Genomic DNA, 24,221 nt, shown 5'->3' on the forward strand with positions numbered 1-24,221 from the left:
GTGCCCTGTGGCTTCCCACTCCACTGCCATTGTTTTCATTGTTTTTAGATGTTTAACACGTACTGCAAAAATATCACTTGTTTTCTAGCATAAATAAAATTGTCTTTGAACACATTCTAAAATACTGGAGAAGCTACACAGCTTCTTAAACTGAGAATTTTTGACTTAGTCTGTCTTAGAATAATGCAGTGACCAGCAATATATGGTACTCATTTATAAAATATTAGCTCCAAACATTGGAGGTTAATCGAAAAGTTACTATCAAGGTTTGAACCTGTGAATGATGACTCCCTAAGAGAATGACAGTATGGTTCCATCGAGGTACTGAAGTGTGGAAGGCTCTTTTTCTAGAGCTGTTGTTACTTTCATCGACATGAGATAGCTTAATTTTTAGAAAAATTCAGAAGAATTACTCCATTTTATTGTTTAATGGAAGTCTGAGTAACTGTATAACGTTCATCAATGGAGATATGAACAACTCAGTTATTTATATTTACAGCAAAATAATTAGAATTGCTAACATCATTTATGGGCCAATGTCTAGAATTTTACTTCATGTAGATTTGTTATTTTAATTACCACCTCAACTATACCATTCTGCTGGATGTATTTCACAGTTCGTGTTTAGCGTTGTGCAATATGTCTCACTGTGTCGCATTGATGGTTGACACTCTGTCTTGTGCCTGAAGGGCAATTACATTTCTTTTGAGTATTGAAGTCTGATGCCGAAAAGTAGGCATAATAATATGAAGATTATATTAACGTTCTTTTTGCCTGTGCTGTGTACCATTTGTGACTGTGTTATGACGTCAGGTGGCTGCTTCAGCCTCTTCTGCCACAAGAAAAATACATACTTGTTTCATGGATTAGCACTTGGTTTTTGAATCTCTGTTGGGCTATATTACGTTCTCGTTATATCACGGCTTGTAAGATACACTTGCTGCTTGCTGGTAGTCAGTGGAAATAACCTGTTTGATAATGGAGATTGATCACCATAATTATTTATCATGTTGTAACCTCCCCCTCACTTATCGACCTTAATGACATTGAAAAATTAAACCGCGTGTACCTAATGGAAATTTCGGAAAAGCAATCGTCACCGAAGTTAATTTGTTCGTAAAGAGGGAGGAAAGGGTTACATCTAAATGAAAGGAAAAATGCTAATGAAATTAATTTTGAAAAGGGGTAAAGTTAATAAAAAAAGTAAATGTGCGGCCGTTACGTTAACAATTAACTAGTGTACTTGAAAAAAGAGACAGCATTGGTCGTATATTTTTCTATTGCAAAATCGATTTTCTGTCACTGAGTGACCATCTTCAGTGCTATATTGTATAACAAATTGGGATGCACTGTTGTTACTAGGCTTACGGCGATCACATAGAGTCTATGTGATCGCCGTAAGCCTAGTAACAACAGTGCATCCCAATTTGTTATACAATATAGCACTGAAGATGGTCACTCAGTGACAGAAAATCGATTTTGCAATAGAAAAATATACGACCAATGCTGTCTCTTTTTTCAAGTATACCTGTTACCTGGTCGTGGTGCACAGGACAACATGGAGTCGCCAATCAATTAACTAGTGGTAATTAGATATTTGAGATTTGGGGGAAATTACAGTCGCCAGTCCTATGGACAATTACTATAGTAACTGAAAAAGAAAGGTTATTACACATATAATTAGCACTTGAAGCATGGCAACTGAAGGTTGACATGTGTAGTGTGAAAACTGAAAGTTTGTCAGCAGTAATAAATTCCGCTACACTCTGACTTAATTTAGCAAGAGAATTAATAAAACCGGAAAATTGAAAGTTAATTTAGTGACTGAAATTAATAGTGAGATTTGGTTCTGAAGCACTACGAAATTCAGTAAAATAAGGTTAGTCTTGGGCTACGTCAACAATCATTTCAAAAGCTACTTGAATCTATGCAATTTAGAAATAAGAGATTTAATTTGGAACTTGAATTAAATGATTCTGAACAATTAACAATAGTAAAATTTAGTACGTACCAAGCTGAGCTGCAGTCACAGGTAAGCTAAAATATGGTAACAAAACTCGCACTCTTAATTTGTGCTTGTGTAATCTAAGTATTGTAGCCAGCTATGAATACTTTAACTGAACTTTGAAATTAAAGTAGTGAAATGGAATGATTGTACTTTAATGCTGGCGTCTGAATTTCAACGACACTCGGATTCATTTCGGAAAAGGAAGGGACCCTGCTTGGTAATGCAATTGGGACAATGAGCAACAAAGGTTCATGCTAAGTTGCTGTAATTTTGTGATGCAACAATTTTAAAAGCTGAGGTCTGCCATACAGTTCTAAAACTTTACGTGCTTCCAGTCTTCCTTGTTGGTTGATTGAAGGTTTGAAGCCGTCGATGGAGGAGGTGGCGACAGTCACCCATTGTCGGCCGTCGCTGTTGCAGAAGCTGGATGTTGGCGCGCCTTCTTCTCGACACGGTCACCAGGCGAAACGGGCTCTTGATGTGCGCCAGCTAATGCTTCCCGTCCGCGACACCGTGTCAGAAACTATCATAGCAAGTTGAGCGCAATTACATGCTGCCAAACCCCGAAAGCGCGGCAAATCGCGGGAGCGTCACACAACACACCTGCTTCACGCGACAGAGTTAACACTACCAAAGATCCTAAACACTTTGGATCTCCACACGACCTATCGATGTATTCGTTCGATAGCATAGTTTTCCCTAGGCCAGACCCAGCGTAAAAATACAAATACACGCCTGGAAATGGAAAAAAGAACACATTGACACCGGTGTGTCAGACCCACCATACTTGCTCCGGACACTGCGAGAGGGCTGTACAAGCAATGATCACACGCACGGCACAGCGGACACACCAGGAACCGCGGTGTTGGCCGTTGAATGGCGCTAGCTGTGCAGCATATGTGCACCGCCGCCGTCAGTGTCAGCCAGTTTGCCTTGGCATACGGAGCTCCATCGCAGTCTTTAACACTGGTAGCATGCCGCGAGAGCGTGGACGTGAACCGTATGTGCAGTTGACGGACTTTGAGCGAGGGCGTATAGTGGGCATGCGGGAGGCCGGGTGGACGTACCGCCGAATTGCTCAACACGTGGGGCGTGAGGTCTCCACAGTACATCGATGTTGTCGCCAGTGGTCGGCGGAAGGTGCACGTGCCCGTTGACCTGGGACCGGACCGCAGCGACGCACGGATGCACGCCAAGACCGTAGGATCCTACGCAGTGCTGTAGGGGACCGCACCGCCACTTCCCAGCAAATTAGGGACACTGTTGCTCCTGGGGTATCGGCGAGGACCATTCGCAACCGTCTCCATGAAGCTGGGCTACGGTCCCGCACACCGTTAGGCCGTCTTCCGCTCACGCCCCAACATCGTGCAGCCCGCCTCCAGTGGTGTCGCGACAGGCATGAATGGAGGGACGAATGGAGACGTGTCGTCTTCAGCGATGAGAGTCGCTTCTGCCTTGGTGCCAATGATGGTCGTATGCGTGTTTGGCGCCGTGCAGGTGAGCGCCACAATCAGGACTGCATATGACCGAGGCACACAGGGCCAACACCCGGCATCATGGTGTGGGGAGCGATCTCCTACACTGGCCGTACACCACTGGTGATCGTCGAGGGGACACTGAATAGTGCACGGTACATCCAAACCGTCATCGAACCCATCGTTCTACCATTCCTAGACCGGCAAGGGAACTTGCTGTTCCAACAGGACAATGCACGTCCGCATGTATCCCGTGCCACCCAACGTGCTCTAGAAGGTGTAAGTCAACTACCCTGGCCAGCAAGATCTCCGGATCTGTCCCCCATTGAGCATGTTTGGGACTGGATGAAGCGTCGTCTCACGCGGTCTGCACGTCCAGCACGAACGCTGGTCCAGCTGAGGCGCCAGGTGGAAATTGCATGGCAAGCCGTTCCACAGGACTACATCCAGCATCTCTACGATCGTCTCCATGGGAGAATAGCAGCCTGCATTGCTGCGAAAGGTGGATATACACTGTACTAGTGCCGACATTGTGCATGCTCTGTTGCCTGTGTCTATGTGCCTGTGGTTCTGTCAGTGTGATCATGTGATGTATCTGACCCCAGGAATGTGTCAATAAAGTTTCCCCTTCCTGGGACAATGAATTCACGGTGTTCTTATTTCAATTTCCAGGAGTGTAATATTTACAAAACAAACCAATTATACATCGACATAAATGCATAAATATATACAAATAGTAAAACAATTACAATATACAAAGATACAGAAATGTTATATCTTCAGGTAACAAAATGAGGAAAAACATTTGCAGTGCAATAGATGGAAATAGGAAGATATGCATTTCCGGTGGTACAATGTATTCTGACAAATTTCAAAGTATCCATTTTTCGAAATATTAAGAACACGATTGCCTTTCATTCATTGGTAGTGGTGTGCAGTTTGAGCTGTGTGACTTGCTAAGTGTACTGACAGGATTTGCCAATTCTCATTTCCAGTTACCACAAGCTGTAGCTCCGCAGACTAACAGCTGAGGTTCGGCTTGTTGTGTTGCAGCCTCTGCAGGTGCTCTGCTGACATGGCGCTGGGTTGAAAAAAATTCACTGAAGGTGGACAGAAGGGAAATGTGGGAAGGTGGAACATTTGCTACTGCACCCTGTAATGTGGCTGTGATGACCCATGTTACCTGACACGTGGTATCATGTCTTGTAACTGCAACATCACAGCTGTGTGGAAATGTTTGGAGGTTGTTATACCATTCTTAATGATTGACAATAGACTGATAATATGACTTCTCATGATAAGCAACTAATGTGGTGTGTATATTGGTACCAGCGGCTGACTGTAAATTAACACAGTAGCTACTGAACTATGGTTACTGCAGACACGTGTGTAAATTTACTCAGAGATCAGAGCTAAAGTGGTATGAATATGTTTATAAAACGTCACACTGTAACTACATTTGTCCGTTTTTGCACTATCTGCACAGCAAGCAGAGAGGTAAATTTATTCTTAGATCTGAACTGAAATTGCATTTTGATTACAGACCATACAAAGCAAAAATTTGTCGATGGATAAATTTACAGTGGTTTTAGATAGTACCAAACATGCTTCTATCAAGCATTTTTCAGTAATTGGAAACAATATGACATCAAAAGTACCCGGACACCCCCAAAAACATACATTTTTATATTAGGTGCATTGTGCTGCCACCTACTGCCAGGTACTGCATATCAGCGACCTAAGCAGTCATTAGACATCGTGAGAGAGCAGAATGGGGTGGTCTGCGGATCTTACGGACTTTGAATGTGGTCAGATGATTGGGTGTCTCTTGTGTCATACGTCTGTTTGCGAAATTTCCACACTCCTAAACATCCCTAGGTCCACTTTCTCAGATGTGATAGTGAAGTGGAAACGTGAAGAGACACTTACAGCATAAAAGCGTACAGGCCGACCGCGTCTGTTGACTGACAGAGGCTGCCGACAGTTGAAGAGGGTCGTAATGTGTAACAGGCAGACATCTATCCAGACCATGACACAGGAATTCCAAACTGCATCAGGATCCACTGCAAGTACTGTGGCAGTTAGGCGGGAGTTGTGATAACTTGGATTCCAAGGTCAAGCGGCTGCTCATAAGCCACACATCACGCCGTTAAATGACAAACGACGCCTCGCTTGGTGTAAGGAGCGTAAACAATGGACGATTTAACAGTGGAAAAACCTTGTGTGGATTGACGATCACGGTACACAATGTGACGATCCAATGGCAGGGTGTGGGTGTGGCGAATGCCCGATGAACATCATATGCCAGCATGTGTAGTGCCAACAGTAAAATTCGGAGGCGGTGGTTTTATGGTGTAGTCGTGATTTTCATAAGGGGGGGAGGGGTGGGCACTATCACAGCACAGTCCTACATTGATGTTTTAACCACCTTCTCGCTTCTCACTGTTGAAAAGCAATTCGGCGATGCCAATTGCATCTTACAAAGCGATTGAGCACCTGCTGGTAATGCACGGCCTGTGGCGAAGTGGTTACACGGCAATAACGTCCCTGTAGTGGAATGGCGACTTCGTGCCAGGCCTCACTCACACAGATCAATATCTCTCCTCAGTACAGCAATCTGTCAAAAATGGGCTGCCATTCCCCAAGAAACCTTCCAGCACCTGATTAAACGTATGCCTGCGAGAGTGGAAGCTGTCATCAAGACTGAGGGTGGGCCAACACCATATTGAATTCCAGCATTACTGCTAGAGGACTTCACGAACATGTATGTCATTTTCAGTCTTGTCTCCAGATACTTCTGATCACATAATGTGTTGCAGATACGTAGTGTTTATTGTTAATGGAATATTTCTCGATTTTTACCTAGTTTTCAAGAATGGAAGCTCGAGTCTTATTACTTTTCATTATACCTCTGCTTTTATCGTTGTGGTATCCATCTGGTGTTACTACAGGAGTTTTACTCACAGTGTAAGAATGGGTACAAAGACAGGTTTCTTTGTATGCTTTTTTTCTGAAAACAACGAAAAGTTCTGTAAAAAGGTTTATTTATTTTAGTCCACAGGTTAATCATAGCACGTCTATCACCTGCTGCTGGTTGTACTGTCTGGCGATGTCCAGCGGGGTTTTCCCATTATTGTCTATAGCCCCCCTGTCGGCCCCTGCCTCCAGCAGCGCCGTCGCTGCTTCCGTCTCGTCATTGAATGCTGCAGAGTGCAACGGCGTCCACCCGTCCACATCCCTGGCGTTGGGGTCGGCAGAGGACGCCGACAGCAGCCTGACGACGGCCGGGCTGCCGCCCCACGCAGCCAAGTGCAGCGGCGTCTGCTGGAACTTGTCCCTCGCCCCCACGTCCGCACACGCCGCCAGCAGACGCCTCACCATCTCCTCGTATCCCTTGCGAGCTGCCCAATGGAGGGGGGTCCACTCTTTCATGTCTCTCGCCCCCACGTTCACTCCAGCTGCCAGCAGGGCCTGCAACTCCTCCATTGAGCCCTGAATAGCTGCCTGGATCAGCCTCCTGCCCTTCTCCTCTCCAGATAATGTCCTGCAAAAAACCACAGATGTTCTAACAATTTTTTCCAAACACACACACACACATACACACAAGAACGTGAAGTCTTGTGGCTGCAATGTGTCTTAAGGCAACAGTAAAACCTGCAGGATATGACAGTGAATTAATGACACATGCATGCATTTTGATAAATTTGGCTCCAAGTAAATCTTGACTTCCTGAGCACACAGTAGAACTCTAGGCACTGAAGTGTGTCCTCAGAAATGCACCATATCTTTTGCATTCAACAGCCTCACTACAGTGAGCATAGCGCCAAAATTCTGATACTAAAAACGGTGTTCAGCAGTAAAATGTAGCGAACTATTTTTAAGCTAGGGACAATTTAGAACAATTCCATGTTATTATCCTGCCAAATGTGATATCATTCTTGGTTAATCCAAAATCCATCATTCAATTAAGTACTCGCTTTCTTCCTCTATAAATATCACATGCACATGGAGTTGCTAATGTCACCCTTCCGAGTGAAAATCAATTTCATATTTTAAGAATGGATATTAGAATTCTGATAACTCTGGGAAACGACTCTTGATCTTTTCTATGGAAAGGTTAGACAGGAAAATGTGAATTATGAACGACTGTACAGTGGCCAACAGGCTGTAAGTTCTTTTGACCCCCGTGCTACTTTCCAAGGCGTGGTCTCGTTAGAGACATGGCGCCTTCGCCTGTCTTTGGCGTGTGCACTGGTTCACAAGGACTCACAATTACACAGTAAAGACTAGCAACGGTGCTAGTTAGTTTTGAGATGCACGGAGAAGTGACAGAGGTCAGTGTCACATCTACAGATTCAAACAATACTAAAAATGTGAGTGAAAGTTTGAGCTGTGGAATCAGGCACTTTTGCACAGAGCAATCGACATGGTTTAGGTCCAGACATTTTTCTATCTACTGCTGTTGCAACGGAACCACATGCAAATTGATATGACCAGTGGCGTTGTAACTGACAAGTATGGTCACCACTGTTGTGCATTTTTCGGAATGTTCCACTGCTACAAACCTCCTGCTCCCACCTAACAAGTACTGTGGATGGCCAACATACTGGAAGTCTATGTTCTGTCAATTATGTGCACACTTATATGCCTCAGTGTTTTTGGCTGGTAAAGGAGAGGAAACTCTGCACTGCGAATCTGATTTTGAAACCCCCACAAACGTGTTCTACGGTGGGAGGAGTTTCTGCTTTGCCTGCCTGTATATGCTTATAGGGTCAGCAGGGATGTCAACCTATAGCAGTGTGTCCCAGGTGCGAACACAGGACAGCCTCCTCCCTCATTAAGGTGAACAGTGACAGGAAACAGCTCTCCAGACACTTTTGTGAGTGGCATTCCTGGCATCGAATGGCCTTGCCACGGTACTAACACCAGTTCCCATTCAAACACTGAAGTCAGGCACTGTCGAGCTTGGCTAACACCTCGATGGATGACCAACTGTATCTGCCTCGCATTGTTGGCAGGCATGGTGCACTCTCCTGATATGTGTGTTATCACTGTGATATAATTTTGCAGGTACATTCACTGATGAACGAGGTGTCATCAAAACGTCAAGGGAATTTTTCTCTTTCTTGAAGATCTTTATTTATTCATCAACATCAGCTTTATTCTCTTCAGAGTAATCTCCGTCAAATATAACACTCCTGTGCCACCCCCTCCTTTTAGAAGCTTGGAAGCACTTCTGGAACTCACTTTTCGTTATTGTTATCAGCTCCTTCGGCGGTCCTCTTTTTCTCGCAGCAGTGTTGGCAAAACGACGTACTCTCATGGTTCTCTTCAGCGTCGGAAATAGAAAGAAGTCGCAGAGGTTCATGTCCGAAGAATAGGTTGGCCACGTGAACACAAAGGCTTTGTGTCTTGCCAAAACCTCACGAACAAGCATTGTGGTGTGATGCGATATCCACGAACGGTTTTGTTACAATTCTGGTCGTTTCTTTTTCGGATATCCTCATGCAAACGGCGTGTTACTTCCAGGTAGTATACCTTAGTGAACGCACGATCATAAGGCAGGAACTCATGCTGCACTATCCCACTGTAATAGAAGAAAACAGTGAGATGAACCTTCACACATGATCGAAGTTGTCGAACCTTTTCGGTCTTCGCTCCTCAGGCAGTTACCATTAGGACGACTGGGCATTAGTTTTGACGTCATATCCGTACACTCATTTTTCGTCACATGTTGTAAACTTCTTTAGAAGTTCTGGACAGTTGTCCACTTCATTCAGCAGTTTCTGGGTGAAGTCTACGTGGCGTCGGTTTTGGTCGAAGTTCCATAATCTTGGAACAAACTTTGCTGCTACACATTTCATGCCCAAAACGTCCGAAAAATTGCTTGGAATGGACCAAAGGACATAGCAAAATCATGAACAGCCTCTCTGATGGTGATTCGACAATTTTCGAAAACTGTTACCCATACTTCTTCGACATTGCCGTCAGTAACTGATATGCTACCGCTTTCAGAGCGGTCGACGTCTTCAACAATTTCTCGACCCTCTTTGAAACGTTTACACCACTCGTAAACTCCTGTCTTACTTATAGTAGATTCGCCAAAGATCACGATCAAAATGTAGAACGCGTTCCTGCACGTTATTCCATCTTTCAAACAAAATTTATTGCTAATTTTTTGATCTATCTTTTTCGACGACAAATATTCGCCGAGAACTTAAAAAACATGTAACCTTTTTGAGCGTTAGCAATAAACTAAATATTCAAAACAACTGGAAGGGCAAACACACATCGGAGACATGTGTACAACATGATAAAAAATTTTGAAAATCGGATGTATATAGAACGCGAAAATAAAATTTTCGACTAATTTTTGAACACACCTGGTGCATGGGTACAGTCTTCAAAATGTGTTGCAAATTGAGTTAGTAATAAAGACGTAACATTAAAACGTCATGCCTCGAGCGGTAGATTTTTCCGTATGCCGGTATTTACAACATCTATCCTGAACTATGTGTCGTACAATGATATGATTTTTCAACCACGGTTTCTGGTATGTATGGATACAGTGTACAAAATGCGTTAGGAACAGCATATGCATATGTAGTGACGAAGTAATAAAGGAAAACGCCTTGCCTGAAACGGCAATTTTTCTGCATGAGGAGCGAAAATTTAAAAAGCAAAAAAAAATTTTGCCTTCCTGACATGTATTTGCATTTGCGAATATGGACTAACATCAGCTGTAGAATGGAATGACGAAAGTGAAAATTTGTACCACACCGTGACTTGAACTGGGATTTCCCCACATATAACGAGTGGTCGCTTCACCTTTTTTTCTTCTACTTCTTCTATCATCTTACGTTGTTCGTTCTTTTTCTTCCATGCGGACGTCCCACGTCGCTTGTTCAAGTTCATCATTGATCCATTTTCTCAGTTTTTTTTTATTACAGAGGGCAGCTAACCCTATGACCGAACACGCTCGGCTACTGTGCCCTCATGCCATTAGGCTCTCTGAGCACGACTAATGGCCAGGCACAAAGTTCCATATGCCACCCACCATGTGCCTACAAACTGTACATACATTATGTATATTCCCATACAGGGGAGACATTTTATTTGAAAGTCGTTTGCCCGGTGTCGAGGAATAAATACGATATTGCAATGATGGCGTTATTCCGAATTACAATGTCATATTCTTCCAGACATGAATGCATGTCCCAAGGTACATTACATCGTAATTTGGAATAACACTGAAATATCCTTCCATCATTTTGTAGGGGTCAGTTGCGAGTCACTAAGTGCTCTCAGTCTCAAATACTGGTTGAATACAAGTTGGGTATATGCATACATGGCGATGTACTTACACTACTGGCCATTAAAATTGCTACACCACGAAGATGATGTGCTACAGGCGCGAAATTTAGCCGACAGGAAGAAGATGCTGTGATATGCAAATGATTAGCTTTTCAGAGCATTCACACAAGGTTGGCGATAGGGCGACACCTACAACGAGCTGACATGAGGAAAGTTTCCAACTGATTTCTCATACACAAACAGCAGTTGACCGGCGTTGCCTGGCGAAACGTTGTTGTGATGCCTCGTGTAAGGAGGAGAAATGCGTGCCATCACGTTTCCAACTTTGATAAAGGTAGGATTGTAGCCTATCGCGATTGCGGTTTATCATATCGTGACATTGCTGCTCGCGTTGGTTGAGATCCAATGACTTTTAACAGAATATGGAATCGGTGGTTTCAGGAGGATAATACAGAACGTCGTGCTGGATCCCAACGGCCTAGTATCACTAGCAGTCGAGATGACAGACATGTTATCCGCATGGCTGTAACGGATCCTGCAGCCACGTCTCGATCCCTGAGTCAACAGGTGATGACGTTTGCAAGACAACCACCATCTGCATGAACAGTTGACGACGTTAGCAGCAGCACGGACCAGCTCGGAGACCGTCGATGCGGTTACCCTTGACGCTGCATCACACACAGGAGCGCCTGCGATGCTGTACTGGACGACGAACCTGGGTCCACGAATGGCACAACGTCATTTTTTCAGATGAATCTAGGTTCTGTTTACAGCATTGTGATGGTCGCATCCGTGTTTGGCGACATCACAGTGAACGCACGTTGGAAGGGTGTATTCGTCATCACCATACTGGTGTATAACCCGGCATGATGGTATGGGGTGCCATTGGTTACACGTCACGGTCACTTCTTGTTCGCATTGACGGCACTTTGAACGGTGGACGTTACATATCAGATATGTTACGACCTGTGGCTCTACCCTCCATTCGATTCCTGTGAAACCCTACATTTCAGCAGGATAATCCACGGCCGCATGTTGCAAGTCGTGCACGGGCCTTTCTGGATACAGAAAATGTTCGACTGCTGCCCTGGCCAGCACATTCTCCAGATCTCTCACCAATTGAAAACGTCTGGTCAATGGTGGCCGAGCCACTGTGGTATCGTGTTGAAGCTGCATGGGCAGCTGTACCTGAACACGCCATCCAAGCTCTGTTTGACTCAATGTTCAGGCATATCAAGGCCGTTATTATGGCCAGAGGTGGTTGTTCTGGGTGCTGATTTCTCAGGATCTATGCACCCAAATTGCGTGAAAATGTAATCACATGTCAGTTCTAGTATAATATATTTGTCCAATGCATACCCGTTTATCATCTGCATTTCTTCTTGGTGAAGCAATTTTAATGGCCAGTAGTGTATATAACTTTCTCATCCTCACCCCTTCGAAATTTAGATGTATGTTACCTCCGCACTGTTTCATTCCAGACAGGATGTGTTACATGTGCTTGAAATCACTCCAGTAGTTTATAATGTGATGTTGAACAAACATACACATTTAAAATACATACAAATATAAGATGAAGACACATAGTTCAGGATAGATGTTATAAATACTGGCATACGCAAAAATCTACCACTCCCGGCATGACGTTTTAATGTTGCGTCTCTATTACTAACTCAATTCGCAACACATTTTGAAGATTGTACCCATGCACCAGGTGTGTTCAAAAATTAGTCGAAAATTTTATTTTTGCGTGCTATATACATCCGATTTTCATGGTAAAGTGACATTCGGTTTCATGACTATAAAACTTTGTGAAATCCCAAATAACGTGTGTTTTGAATGTGGAAGAGAGACACGTGTAGTGGCGCAACTCACCTCAGGAGATTGATGGCAACGCAGTCAGGTGGGGGAGTGTTGTGGGTAGACATGGTGGTCGGTGGAGCTGCGTCGCGACTCCAGCTGTGGTCACTGAGTGGCTGAGTGGAGGGGGTCGTCCGGCTGCCTGCAGTAACTGGCGAGCTGCACACAGAGACACTACATGGCAAAGTGTGTTCACGTGGAGGCCAGAGGACAGCTTACAGTGGACAATATTGCTGAGGGTCTGTCCACACACTGACAACAGAACACACGCTGCCAAAGAAAGTAGCGGATTCGCTAACATGAATAACCAGTCACTAAATCAATCAGTTCACACACAGCTTCTCGCACGCGCGCGCGCACACACATACACACACACACACACACACACACACACACACACACACACACACAGAGAGAGAGAAGAGCCAAAGAAACTGGTGCACTTGCCTAATATAGTATAGGGCCCTGGCGAGCATGCGGAAGTGCCCCATCATGATGTGGGATGGACTCGACTAATGTATGAAGTAGTTTTGGAGGGAACTGACACCATGAATCCTGCAGGGATGTCCATAAATTCCTAAGAGTACGAGGGGGTGGAGATCTCTTCTCAACAGCATGGTGCAAGGCAACCCAGATATGCTCAGTAATGTTCATGTCTGGGGAGATTGATGGCCATTAGAAGTGTACTCCTGGAGCCACTCTATAGCAGTGCTGGATGTGTGGGGTGTACATTGTCCTGCTGGAATTGCTCAAGTGCGTCGGAATGCACGATGGACATGAATGGATGCAGATGATCAGACAGGATGTTTACGTGTGTTTCACCTGTTAGAGTCGTATCTAGACTTATCAGGGGTCCCATATCACTCCAGCTACACACCATTACAGAGCCTCCACCAACTTGAACACTCCTCTGTTGACAATTAACATACTTTGAACGCGAAATGGCAGTTGGTTCAACATGCACGAGATATACCATTCTGTAAATCATTAGGAAATTCAGTATTCTGGGATGTACAGTGTCAAGAGTGTGCCCTGGATGCCACATTTCAGGCATTATCTCTCACCAGGGACTATGCAGTGGCTGACAACCTTCACTTAACGACCGAAAGCAGCAGCAGTTCAGAAGATTTGTCAGTGCTAACAGACAAGGATTACAGCTTGAAATAGCTGCAGAAACCAATGTTGGATTTGCGACAAACGTATCCAACAGGACTGTGGTGACATGAGACATTTCAAAATCTTAACATGGGTCTGAAACAGCAACTGTGAAAATCTGGACACAGGTTGAAAAAATCAGCCAACCAGTTGCAAAACAAAGGTTTGTTAGCCTTTTACCTGGGTTCCCATATTTCTAAAAATATCTTCCATCATGTGATGTAACAGGACCCATTCCTTCTGAAGACGATATTTTTAGAAACATCGAAACCTAGGTCAAGGGATCTGGCATTAATGGGCTGTGGCAGCAGACGACCGACATGGGTGCCTTTGATAACAGCACGTTAGCTGAAGGGTCTCTCCTGGGCTCATTACCATATCAGTTGGACTCCAGACGACTGGAAAACCGCCCCCCAGTCAGATGAGTTCCGATTTCAGTGGGTAAGAGCTCATAGTAAAGTTTGAGTGTGGCGCAGGCCTCATGGAGCTATGGAGCCAAGTTCTCAACAAGTCACTGCAAGCTGGTGGTGGCTTCATATTGGTGTGGGCGGTTTTTACGTGGAACGGACTGGCCTTTCTGGTCCAACTGAACGTTGACTGTAAATGGTCGTGTTCAGCTACTTGGACTTCATGGTCCCAATCAATGATATGATGTTATTGGGTCATAACTGTTCTCGACTAGTTTGAAGAACACCCTGGATAACTTGAGCAAATGATTTGACCACCCAGACCACTCAACATGAATTCCCTTTCTCCTAGGGTCTTCGGTTCTCAAAGTGTCCTGAATTTAATACTTGCTTAGAAGTCATCCATTTTGACAGTTAAATACTACATCAGTGCTACTTTTTATGCACGAAGTAGCTATACTTTGAATAGATGAAGTTTGTGATATCTCACTTACGTTCCTAGCCTCTGATGTCCTCGAAAGACCCTAAATGTATAACTTGATTCGAAGGAAGCCTTTTTAATAGTCAAATAGCACAACAATTAACTATATTTGTGGAAAATGTTAGGACTTGAAGGGATTAAGCTTTTGACACTTTATTTACATAGCTAGTAGCATTATTAATGAAATATTTCAGTTTCCCTTGAAATGATTAATTAAGTTTTTCTTAACTGTCCTGATTTTTTTCTTTAAGTAAATTCATCTTTTTTTGCAAAACTGCACGTAACGGTGGTATATTTGATACCCCAATTGTCCAGCTTTGACAGATTATTCAGGGCGAAACTAGGCTATGAAAATTCAGAATAAAGTATTCCCCAGTTCGCTTAATAGTTTACTTAATTATCCTGATTGTCATAGGAAACGAACAATTTCTTTGCTAAACCAGACCCCATTTGCCCATTTCCCACACTTCATTAGAATATAAAAATTAATACAAAACTCATTGTATAAGTTGTAGGGACTATTGTTCTTGTTAGAATAAAATCTTCGATAAGTCATTGAAAATAGTAGTAAAGAGACTGCATAATTCAGTTGAAAAAGTATATTTTTTTGTAAATAATCAAGAATTTATGATTGCATATAGAAATTTATTAAAGACAAATGTGATTTTGGCCAGAAACGAGAAGACAGTACAAGGAAATGTCTGAAAACTGAACTGTGTGTGTGTGTGTGTGTGTGTGTGTGTGTGTAATAATTATATACCTGTGGTTAGTAATTTAAGTTTACTGCTGTGTTTAGGATAACACATTATGAAATATATTACAGTAATTTATTATCTCAGTGCAATCCAGAAACATAGTTGGAATGTTTTCAGAAAGGAGCAGAGCAAAGTTAGTGTCTTCACAGAAATTTGTGTGTAATGTGTTGACAAATTAAAACAACTGTGGTAGGAGTGAAACTAGGCATGGAATTTACGAATGCAGCCAATGATCGAGGAGATGTAGTCAAATGAGTATTTTGTTCAATGTATTGTAATTACCATATTCGACAGTTTTCTTGTGGTTTCGTGTTAATGTGTGTTCCGGTTATTTAATCTAGCAAACTTGTCTACGAATTTATCACTGACATAAAATAAACGTCTTTGTAGACATACAGGTGATGTGAATGAAAGACTATCTTTGAAGTTGATGTTTTGATAGGAAAACATACAATTACCATATACTATATAGTAACATGTGGCAATGAAGAAGATAATGGGTGGGAATTATAACATTATCCGATTTAGATTATCAAGAACATTTACGAAATATACATTTGAGTATTGCAGATAGAATTACGTTTAAATATATGTATTATCGTAGGATACCTTGAAAAGACTGCTGTTTGTTTCAAATATTCGTTTTCGTGTTACATTACAATGAACAGAAGAGATAAGCTTTTAGTGGTTTACGAGACAAGATACAACTAAATGAGAAATAAGTCAGACAATGCAGACAACATTATCTCGAAGGCAGGAATTCTAGTTTATCAGACAGTCGGTTAAGAGCTGTATAAACATTTAAATATAGCTGAATATTAAAGGAAAGTTATGAGTAATACTACACACTAGACATGTAAGGAGGACTTGTACTGTATTTAACTGAGGACAGTTCTATCTGGAGGTCATATCAATTTTGAGGATGCTACAGACTGATCAGTAACTGCAGTGGATGGACTAGTGAACTCCTGGTAGAATGAAGCACTGGAATTCACTAGACAGCATTTAGTATCGCTATGGATAGCTACATGCAAGACAACCAAGATGAGATTTGACCGTGGCTCTTCTAAGAAGTAAGTACAGCGCCCTTGTCCAAGAAATACCTCCCTGTTTGAGTTATAGAAAGGAGTGGACTAAAGTCCTCTACATATCATGAGAATCAACTGACAAGAAAGGTGAATGGAAGGGCCAGCACCATCTGGAACCACCCTAAGTTGCTCTGCTCTTGTGCAGTCTGGCTCGTTGTCTTGTCAGGTGTTGTATGTGGAGTAACCAGCTAACCCATCCTGCCCATGTACTTATGAGACTTTCTGTAATAGAGACTTCCATACCTGCTCTCATGGAGAACCAAAATCTTATTTTTGAGGACCAGTATACTCCATAAAAATTCCAATTCCCCTGCACCGTTTGGAGAGAATAAGTGGATCCTATTATGGAGATTGTACACATGTACCTAGAAAGAGAAAAGGTATACATTGCGCATCAAACAGTAGTGCTAATGTGGGAATTGCAATTACTCTGACCTTTGGCCTTACGACAGCTAACGTTTGCATAGGTCAACATTTAGAGAATGACAGCACAAGAAATGAGAAATTTTAAATACGTGGCTACCATCCTTCAACCACACAGCAGCATACTGCAGCGTTCTTGGTGCAGGTATAGAACGAGAGACCGATATATTCCCTTTATGCAGAGCTCACTGCTAGTAACAGAAAAGAAAGCAAACAATAAATGCTGCTCTGCATAAACATCTTTACAGTGGCCTCAACAGCACAAGCACATACAATAAAGCCTGCTTTCTGCTTTTTTTTCTGAGCAGAACATCACTGTGTCCACCACTAGAATGGCTGCTGTTTTCTTCATAGGCAGTGAACCTTTTGTTCGGAGGATTGATGTCAGAACCAAATTAAGAGCTTTTTCGCTTAAGCAGTTTAACAGATCTAATAACATCAAGTCAACTCAGTTTGTGAAGCTACGAAATCTTGACTTTTCCATGAATTTTGTTAGCCAGTCTGTGCGCTAATAGACATAGTTCAATTTAGAGATTCCATGTACCTCTCATGACAAGTCAACGACAGCTTTATGAGCTAACAGAAAATGCTCTATTTTACAGCACAGACGAATCTAAGGAAACGCAGAGGCAAAGATTGTTGGCTTGCGAAGATACAGAGCGATTCTAATTAAAGTCAAACTTTCAAACCGCTGTAGAAATAACACGACTAGTCAGAATGATGTAAAATTGTAACAGAATATTATCGGAGAAGGGGGAAAACGTATGGCAGAAGAAAAATAAATAGTTAAAAAATGTAGCAAGAGATGGCGCTGTAAGCATCATAATTTAATAGTGGTCAACTGCAAATGACAAGTGAATCATACAACAATGCCTGAGGTGTACATTTGACGATAAACAGACTGCACTAATCAGTCTGCATGGGTGTACAGGTGTAATACAGTTATTCACCGTGGCCATGTCATGTCATATCATATCGGATGGAAAAAATCGGTTTTCAACCATCATGAGGCCAAAAACCGCATAAAAAGTATCAATCACATAGGTTTTTAATAATCCTGAGGACAAAAGCGCATGAAAAGCATCAATCACATTGGGTTTTGTCCTGATGCCAAAAACCGCATAAAAAGCATTAATCAAAATCATATCGGATTATTAAGATCCGTGTGACTGGCGCAACACATGCTCAATATGCTGTCCACCGTTTCCTGCAACATGTTGAAATCGAGAAACAGCATGTTCCACAACTGATAGAAGTGTTTCCAGGGTTACATTCAGAATGCGTTGTGCAATGCGCGCCTTCAATGCAGCTAAGTTTGCAATCGGAACACTGAACACAACATCTTTCAGGTAACCCCACAGCCAGAAGTCACACGGATTAATAGCAGGTGATCGGGATGGCCAGGCTGTAGGGAAATGGGGACTGATAATTCTAGCATTTCCGAAATGGCGCTTCAGCAGCTGCTTAACTGGATTTGCAATGTGTGGAGGTGCTCCATCTTGCATAAAAATGATCTCCATCCACGCTCTTGCAGAGCTGGAATGACGTGGTAACGCGAAAGACGCTCATAATGCTTAGCAGTATGGTACAGGTAACAGGAATGGAAACACCTGCCTCTTCGAAAGAATATTGACCTATGATAAATTATGCCATAAACCCACACCGCACAGTGACATTTTCAGGGTGAAGTAGTGGTACTGGTTGATTGTGTGTGTGGATTTTCCGTTGCCGATATTCGACAATTATGTGTATTGACATATCCTGTCAGATGGAAGTGGGCTTCGTCTGTCCACAGCCAATCATTGTCCATTTCCATGCCTCAAGATATTCTAAAGCCAAGGTCTCTCGTACTGGCAGGTCAACAGGAAGCAACTCGTGCACATGGGTAATTTTTAATGGATTGCAAAGAAGGATGTTTCATAGGATTTTATGCACCATGCTCATGGGTATGTCCAATGTTTGCACACCACCACTCGTCTCCTCCCACATTGCTGTGGCCACTGCTTCTACTGACGTCGAATCAGTTCGTTTCCTCCTCCTACCAGGTTGCACACCAAAAGATCCCGTCCTTTAGAATTTCCGAATAATTTTCTACAGACCCATGGCAGTCTTTTTTTCAAACCCTTCAATGTCCATAACTTCTGCAGAGTGACGTGTGCACAGTCACCATTTGTGTAATACAGCTTTACAAGCAGAGCGTGATCCTGCATTGAGACAGTCATTCCGAACATCATAGACGCGAAAGGAGAAAAAGATGTATACTCAGCGTGTTTATGCCAACTTCAGTGGGTCAGGTGCATGACAAGTGTTTTCACTGACGTATTCAAATGGCTCTGAACACTATGGGACTTAACCTCTGAGGTCATCAGTCCCCTAGAACTACTTAAACCTAACTAACCTAGGGATATCACAAACGTCCATGCCCGAGGCAGGATTCGAACCTGCTACCGTAGCAGTCGCACGGTTCCGGACTGAAGCGCCTAGGACCGCTCGGCCACTGCGGCCGGCACTGGCGTATTCCCACACATAAAGCGCTATGTATTGATCAATTTTCACAATATTTTTTTTCTGCCACACGCTATGCCCCTTGTCCTATAATATTCTGTTGCAATTTGACGTTATTTCTACAGCGTTTTGAAAGTTTATAATCACCTTGTATATGTAGAATTCGACAGTATGTACAAGTGAGTTGTGTCACACTTACCTGGCTTTTGCTGGTGGAACAGACAGCGGGCTGCTCACTTCCACCTGATCTTCACGCTGGCTGTGCAGGGTCTGTCCCATCACGTGGAGCAGGTGAGCCTTTATGAAGTCAACCACGGCCTGCCTCAGGCTGTTAGAGGAGCGCCTGACTTCGAGGACGGCTGTGGCCGCAGCACTCCCCCCAGACACTCGTGCAGCTACCAGCTGCTCACACTCTGCCTTCAGGGCGGACAGTCCATATCTTTCAGCAGCGGCCAGCAGCTGCGGGGCCATGCTGTGCAGCTGGGGGGCCTGGAGTGTATACATGTAGGCCAGCAGGTGGCGCAGCACTGGACCCTCCACGTCTGAGATGGCAACGTGGCCGCTGCTGGCCTCCAGAGTGTTGTTGCGCAACATGGCGGCGAACACAGTGCTCCTGGCAATCAGGACGGCCCTGTGCGCCACCAGACGTGTGTCGCCTGCCACCAACGTTACCACTGCGCTGTCCCCAGCGTCCAGAAGGGCGGCCAGATCCACAGCTGCGGTCTCCTTAACCCTCTGAACTGGTTCCACTGTCAACGATTCGAAAGCATAGTGTTACTAGAGTCACTATGCAGCCCTTTGCGTCTAGACAAAAGTCATGGGGTAGAGGCATGGTCATATACAGTTAACGATAGTGTCTCAAACGCAAGGTATAAAAGAACAGTGCATTAACGTACACTATGTGATCAAAAGTATCGAGACAGCCCCAAAAACATACATTTATCGTACTAGGTGCATTGTGCTGCTACCTACTGGCAGATCCTCCATATCAGTGACCTCAGCAATCGTTAGACATCGTGAGAGCAGACTGGGACGCTCTGCGGAACTCATAGACTTCGAATGTGGTCGGGTGATTGGGTGTCACTTGTGTTATACGACTGTATGCAAGATTTCCACACTCCTAAACGTCCCTAGGTCCACTGTTTCCTACGTGATAGTGAACTGGAAACGTGAAGGGACACGTACAGCACAAAAGCGTACAGGCCGGCCTCGTCTGTTGACTGACCGAGACTGCCGGCAGTTGAAGGAGCAGACATCTATCCGTACCATCACATGGGAATTCCAGACTGCATCAGGATCCACTGCAGTACTATGAGAGTTAGGCAAGAGGTGGGAAAATTTTGATTCCATGGTCGAGCGGCTGTTCATAAGCCACACATCACGCCGGTAAATGCCTAACGACGTCTCGCTTGGTGTAAGGAGCGTAAACATTTGACGATTGAACAGTGGAAAAACGTTGTGTGGAGTGACGAATCACAGTACATAACGTGGCGAACTGATGGCAGGGTGTGGGTATGGCGAATGGGTGGTGAACGTCATCTGCCAGCAGTGTAGTGCCAACAGCAAAATTCAGAAGCTTTGCTGTGTAGTGTAGTGCTGTTTTCCATGGAGGGGGCTTGCACCCCTTGTGGCTTTGCATGGCACTAAGACAGCACAGGTCTACACTGATGTTTTAAGCACTTTCTTGCTTCCTCTGTTAAAGGGCACTTCAGGGATGGCGATTGCAATTGCATCTTTCAACACTATCTAGCACCTGTTCATAACCCACAGCCTATGGCGGAGTGATTGCACGACAGTAACATCCCTATAATGGACTGGCCCTCACAGAGTCCTGACTTGATACCTATAGAAACACCTTTGGGATGGTTTGGAACGTCGACTTCGTGCCAGGCCTCACCGACCGACATCAATGCCTCTCCTCAGTGCAGCGCTCCGTGAAGAATGGGCTGCCATTCCCCAAGAAACCTTCCAGCACCTGATTGTACGTATGCCTTCGAGAGTGGAAGCAGTCATCAAGGCTAAGGGTGGGACTACACCACATTGAATTCCAGCATTACGAATGAAGAGCGCCACGAACTTGTAAATCATTTTCAGCCAAATGTCTGGATAGTTTCGGTCCATAGTGTAACTGTCATTTGTACTCAGGTCTTTTATGTTTAAAGGTGATTATGGCTGCACATCCAGAATTAACAGGCTTTGAAGGCGAAATGGAAGTTGGAGCTAGACACATGGTGCATTCCATTTCTGAAACCGTTATGGGATTCAATATTCCTAGATCCACAGTGTGAAGACTGTACCAAGAATACTACAGTTTTGGCATTATCTCTAACCAAGGTAATCGCAGTGGCTGACGGCCTTCACGTAACGACCAAGACCGTTGGTGTAGAGTTGTAGTGCTATAAGACGAGCAACACTACGTAAATAACAGCAGAAATCTGTGTGGGACATATGACGAAAATCCCTTAGGATGGTGCAGCCAAATTTGGCGTTAATGGGCTATGGCAGCAGACGACAGACATGAGTGACTTTGCTAACAGCACAGCATCGATTGAAGCACCTCTCCTGCGCTCCTGACCATATCCATTGGACACTAGACCCATGGAAAACTGTAGTCTGGTCAGATCAGTCCAGATTTCAGTTGATAAGAGCCGATGATAGATTTCGAATGTGGTGCAGATCCCATGAAGTCAGAGACCCAAGTTGTCAAGAGGGCACAGTAAAATCTGGTGGCCTGACATGAGTCCCACCAAACATTTATTGGAGGTAATCGAGAGGGCAGTTTGTGCACAAAATGCTGCATCAACAATACTTCCACAATTACTGTTGGTGATAGAGGCCGTATGGCCCAATTTTTCTGCAAAGTACTTCCAACAACTTGTTGAGTACATTCCATGTCGAATTGTGGCACTACGCGGTGCAAAAGGAGGTCTGATATTTATATTAGGGGTATCCCATGACTTTTGTCTTCTATGTGTATATCCTAAAATTGATGATACAGAAAACAGTAAATTTTTAACATCAGTGGTTTCAGAATGTTGTGTGAGAAAAGTGCGAGCTGGGTTTTACATGATCGGTGTTTCTGAAATCCTTGCTAGAAGACATGGAGGAGGTCAGTCGTTCACATTAGAGATATCTCACTAAGTTCATGCTCATAACATTATCTAAGGTCCTACAACAAATGGTTATTAAGGATATTGGAGGTAGTTTTGTAGATCACTTCTAGTAGCTTCTCGTAGGCTGGTGCGACTGGGATGGTTCCTTTGAAAGGACATGGCCGACTTCCTTCCCCGTCATTTCCTAATCCCCTTCCCCGTCATTTCCTAATCCGATGGAACTAGTGACCTCTGCTGTCTTGTCCCCTCCCCTAAATCAACCAAGCAACCAACAAACAACGAGGCGTTCCTTTCCATCCGTTGTTGCAGTTCTCTAAGGGGTTACTGTTATTCATCACATGTGTCAAATGCCAGTGGTTAATGGACTCAGCCCTTTTGCATTTGCCTCCTCTTGACATGGGACACAGGACTTTCTGAAGACGTGAGTCTGTCTCACTGGCTCGTTTTCGGTGTCAGTGGAAAACGTCTCGACCTTGTTCGTTAGGAGGATGGGTATAATGTTCCTGCAGCTTCCAGTCACTTAACAGTAGTCAGAGCGAATTCCATCTGCTTACAAACGTTAACTACCTCATCCCGTGTTCAAGAACCACGTTAAGAGTGGGCTAGTGTAATGTTTTACGTAATAGTAAAAAAGGATACACTAAAATAAGCCTTTTGATTCTTTTTTAATTTCTCAATCAGTGCAGCTGACACTACTGCTAATTCCCAGTAAGAACTGAAGCAATCAGAGCGCAAAACGAGATTTACGTTAACGCCGCAGAAACACCTGGGATAACCTTTCCTGATTTTATTTAAAATTTTTGAGATTTTGATCGCTGTCAACCTCAAAAATAACGTTAATTTGCGATAAATGTAGACAGCATACATTCCTCTTGAAGGGGAGAGCTGAGTGCAACACGGTCTATTAGTTACAGTTTTTTCCAGAGTAACTACGTCACAAACGCCGAATTTTTTCGAAATTTATTATGCAAAACATTCGTAGCTTCCGAAAATTCACAAAAATGTACGTTTATACAGATTGATTTACATTTAAATTCGGGATTACCGATTCTTTGAACGAGGACACCACTGCTAGAAAGGTATAAAGTACAAATGTTGGTTACAGCTGATGCTGCAGCACAAAATACGTTTCACGCGGCATGCAACATAACAAAATACATGCTATATCACGACACAAGCAGAAGTTCTGGTACAATCAACAAGAAAAAGGTGATGTTTCTGGACCTATGTTTTAAAGGCAAGTTTATCTGGCATATCTCACTTAAAAGATATCAAGGAAATACCGGAAGTAGGATTATATATGCAAATATCAGTAAATAACCATCCGAGTTAATCGAATTTAGCAGTTTTGTGTCACCTTTTGTTCTAGCGTTTCTAAGGTGAACATTACAGCGTCAGTGTATCTCAAAAAATCGATGCATGACATTGAGCACAACACAACATTTCTTCTACTTGAGATGCCTAATGATGCGTTACGTTACTGAAACATTTCGTGAAAATAGAACTGATGCTTTCCTCAGCCAGGCTACGGTGTCACTGTAAGGATTTATAGAACATATATACGACAGATAAATAAATAACATTCCAAATAGCAAACTATAATACCAAAAGCAAAAGTTATGAATGTTGGTGATTAT

General features: G+C 43.5%; 1 protein-coding gene across 3 annotated transcripts in view; it reads right to left on the reverse strand.

The window, feature by feature from the left end:
• Positions 1-5,622: 5,622 nt before the first annotated feature.
• LOC126108485 (ankyrin-3-like) overlaps positions 5,623-24,221 on the reverse strand; it is a 512,755-nt gene continuing 494,156 nt past the window's right edge. For 2 of the 3 annotated variants that reach the window (XM_049913742.1, XM_049913743.1), the window contains exons 4-6: positions 19,671-20,220; positions 12,673-12,816; positions 5,623-7,027 (exon numbers count right to left, since the gene is read on the reverse strand). In XM_049913742.1, the coding sequence (XP_049769699.1) occupies positions 6,550-7,027; positions 12,673-12,816; positions 19,671-20,220 (1,172 nt within the window). In that variant the 3' untranslated portion in view covers positions 5,623-6,549. The remainder of the gene's footprint in view (positions 7,028-12,672; positions 12,817-19,670; positions 20,221-24,221) is intronic. The other variant, XM_049913741.1, reaches the window with a different exon arrangement.

Source organism: Schistocerca cancellata, chromosome 11 (assembly GCF_023864275.1).
Source record: "Schistocerca cancellata isolate TAMUIC-IGC-003103 chromosome 11, iqSchCanc2.1, whole genome shotgun sequence".
NCBI lineage: Eukaryota > Metazoa > Arthropoda > Insecta > Orthoptera > Acrididae > Schistocerca > Schistocerca cancellata.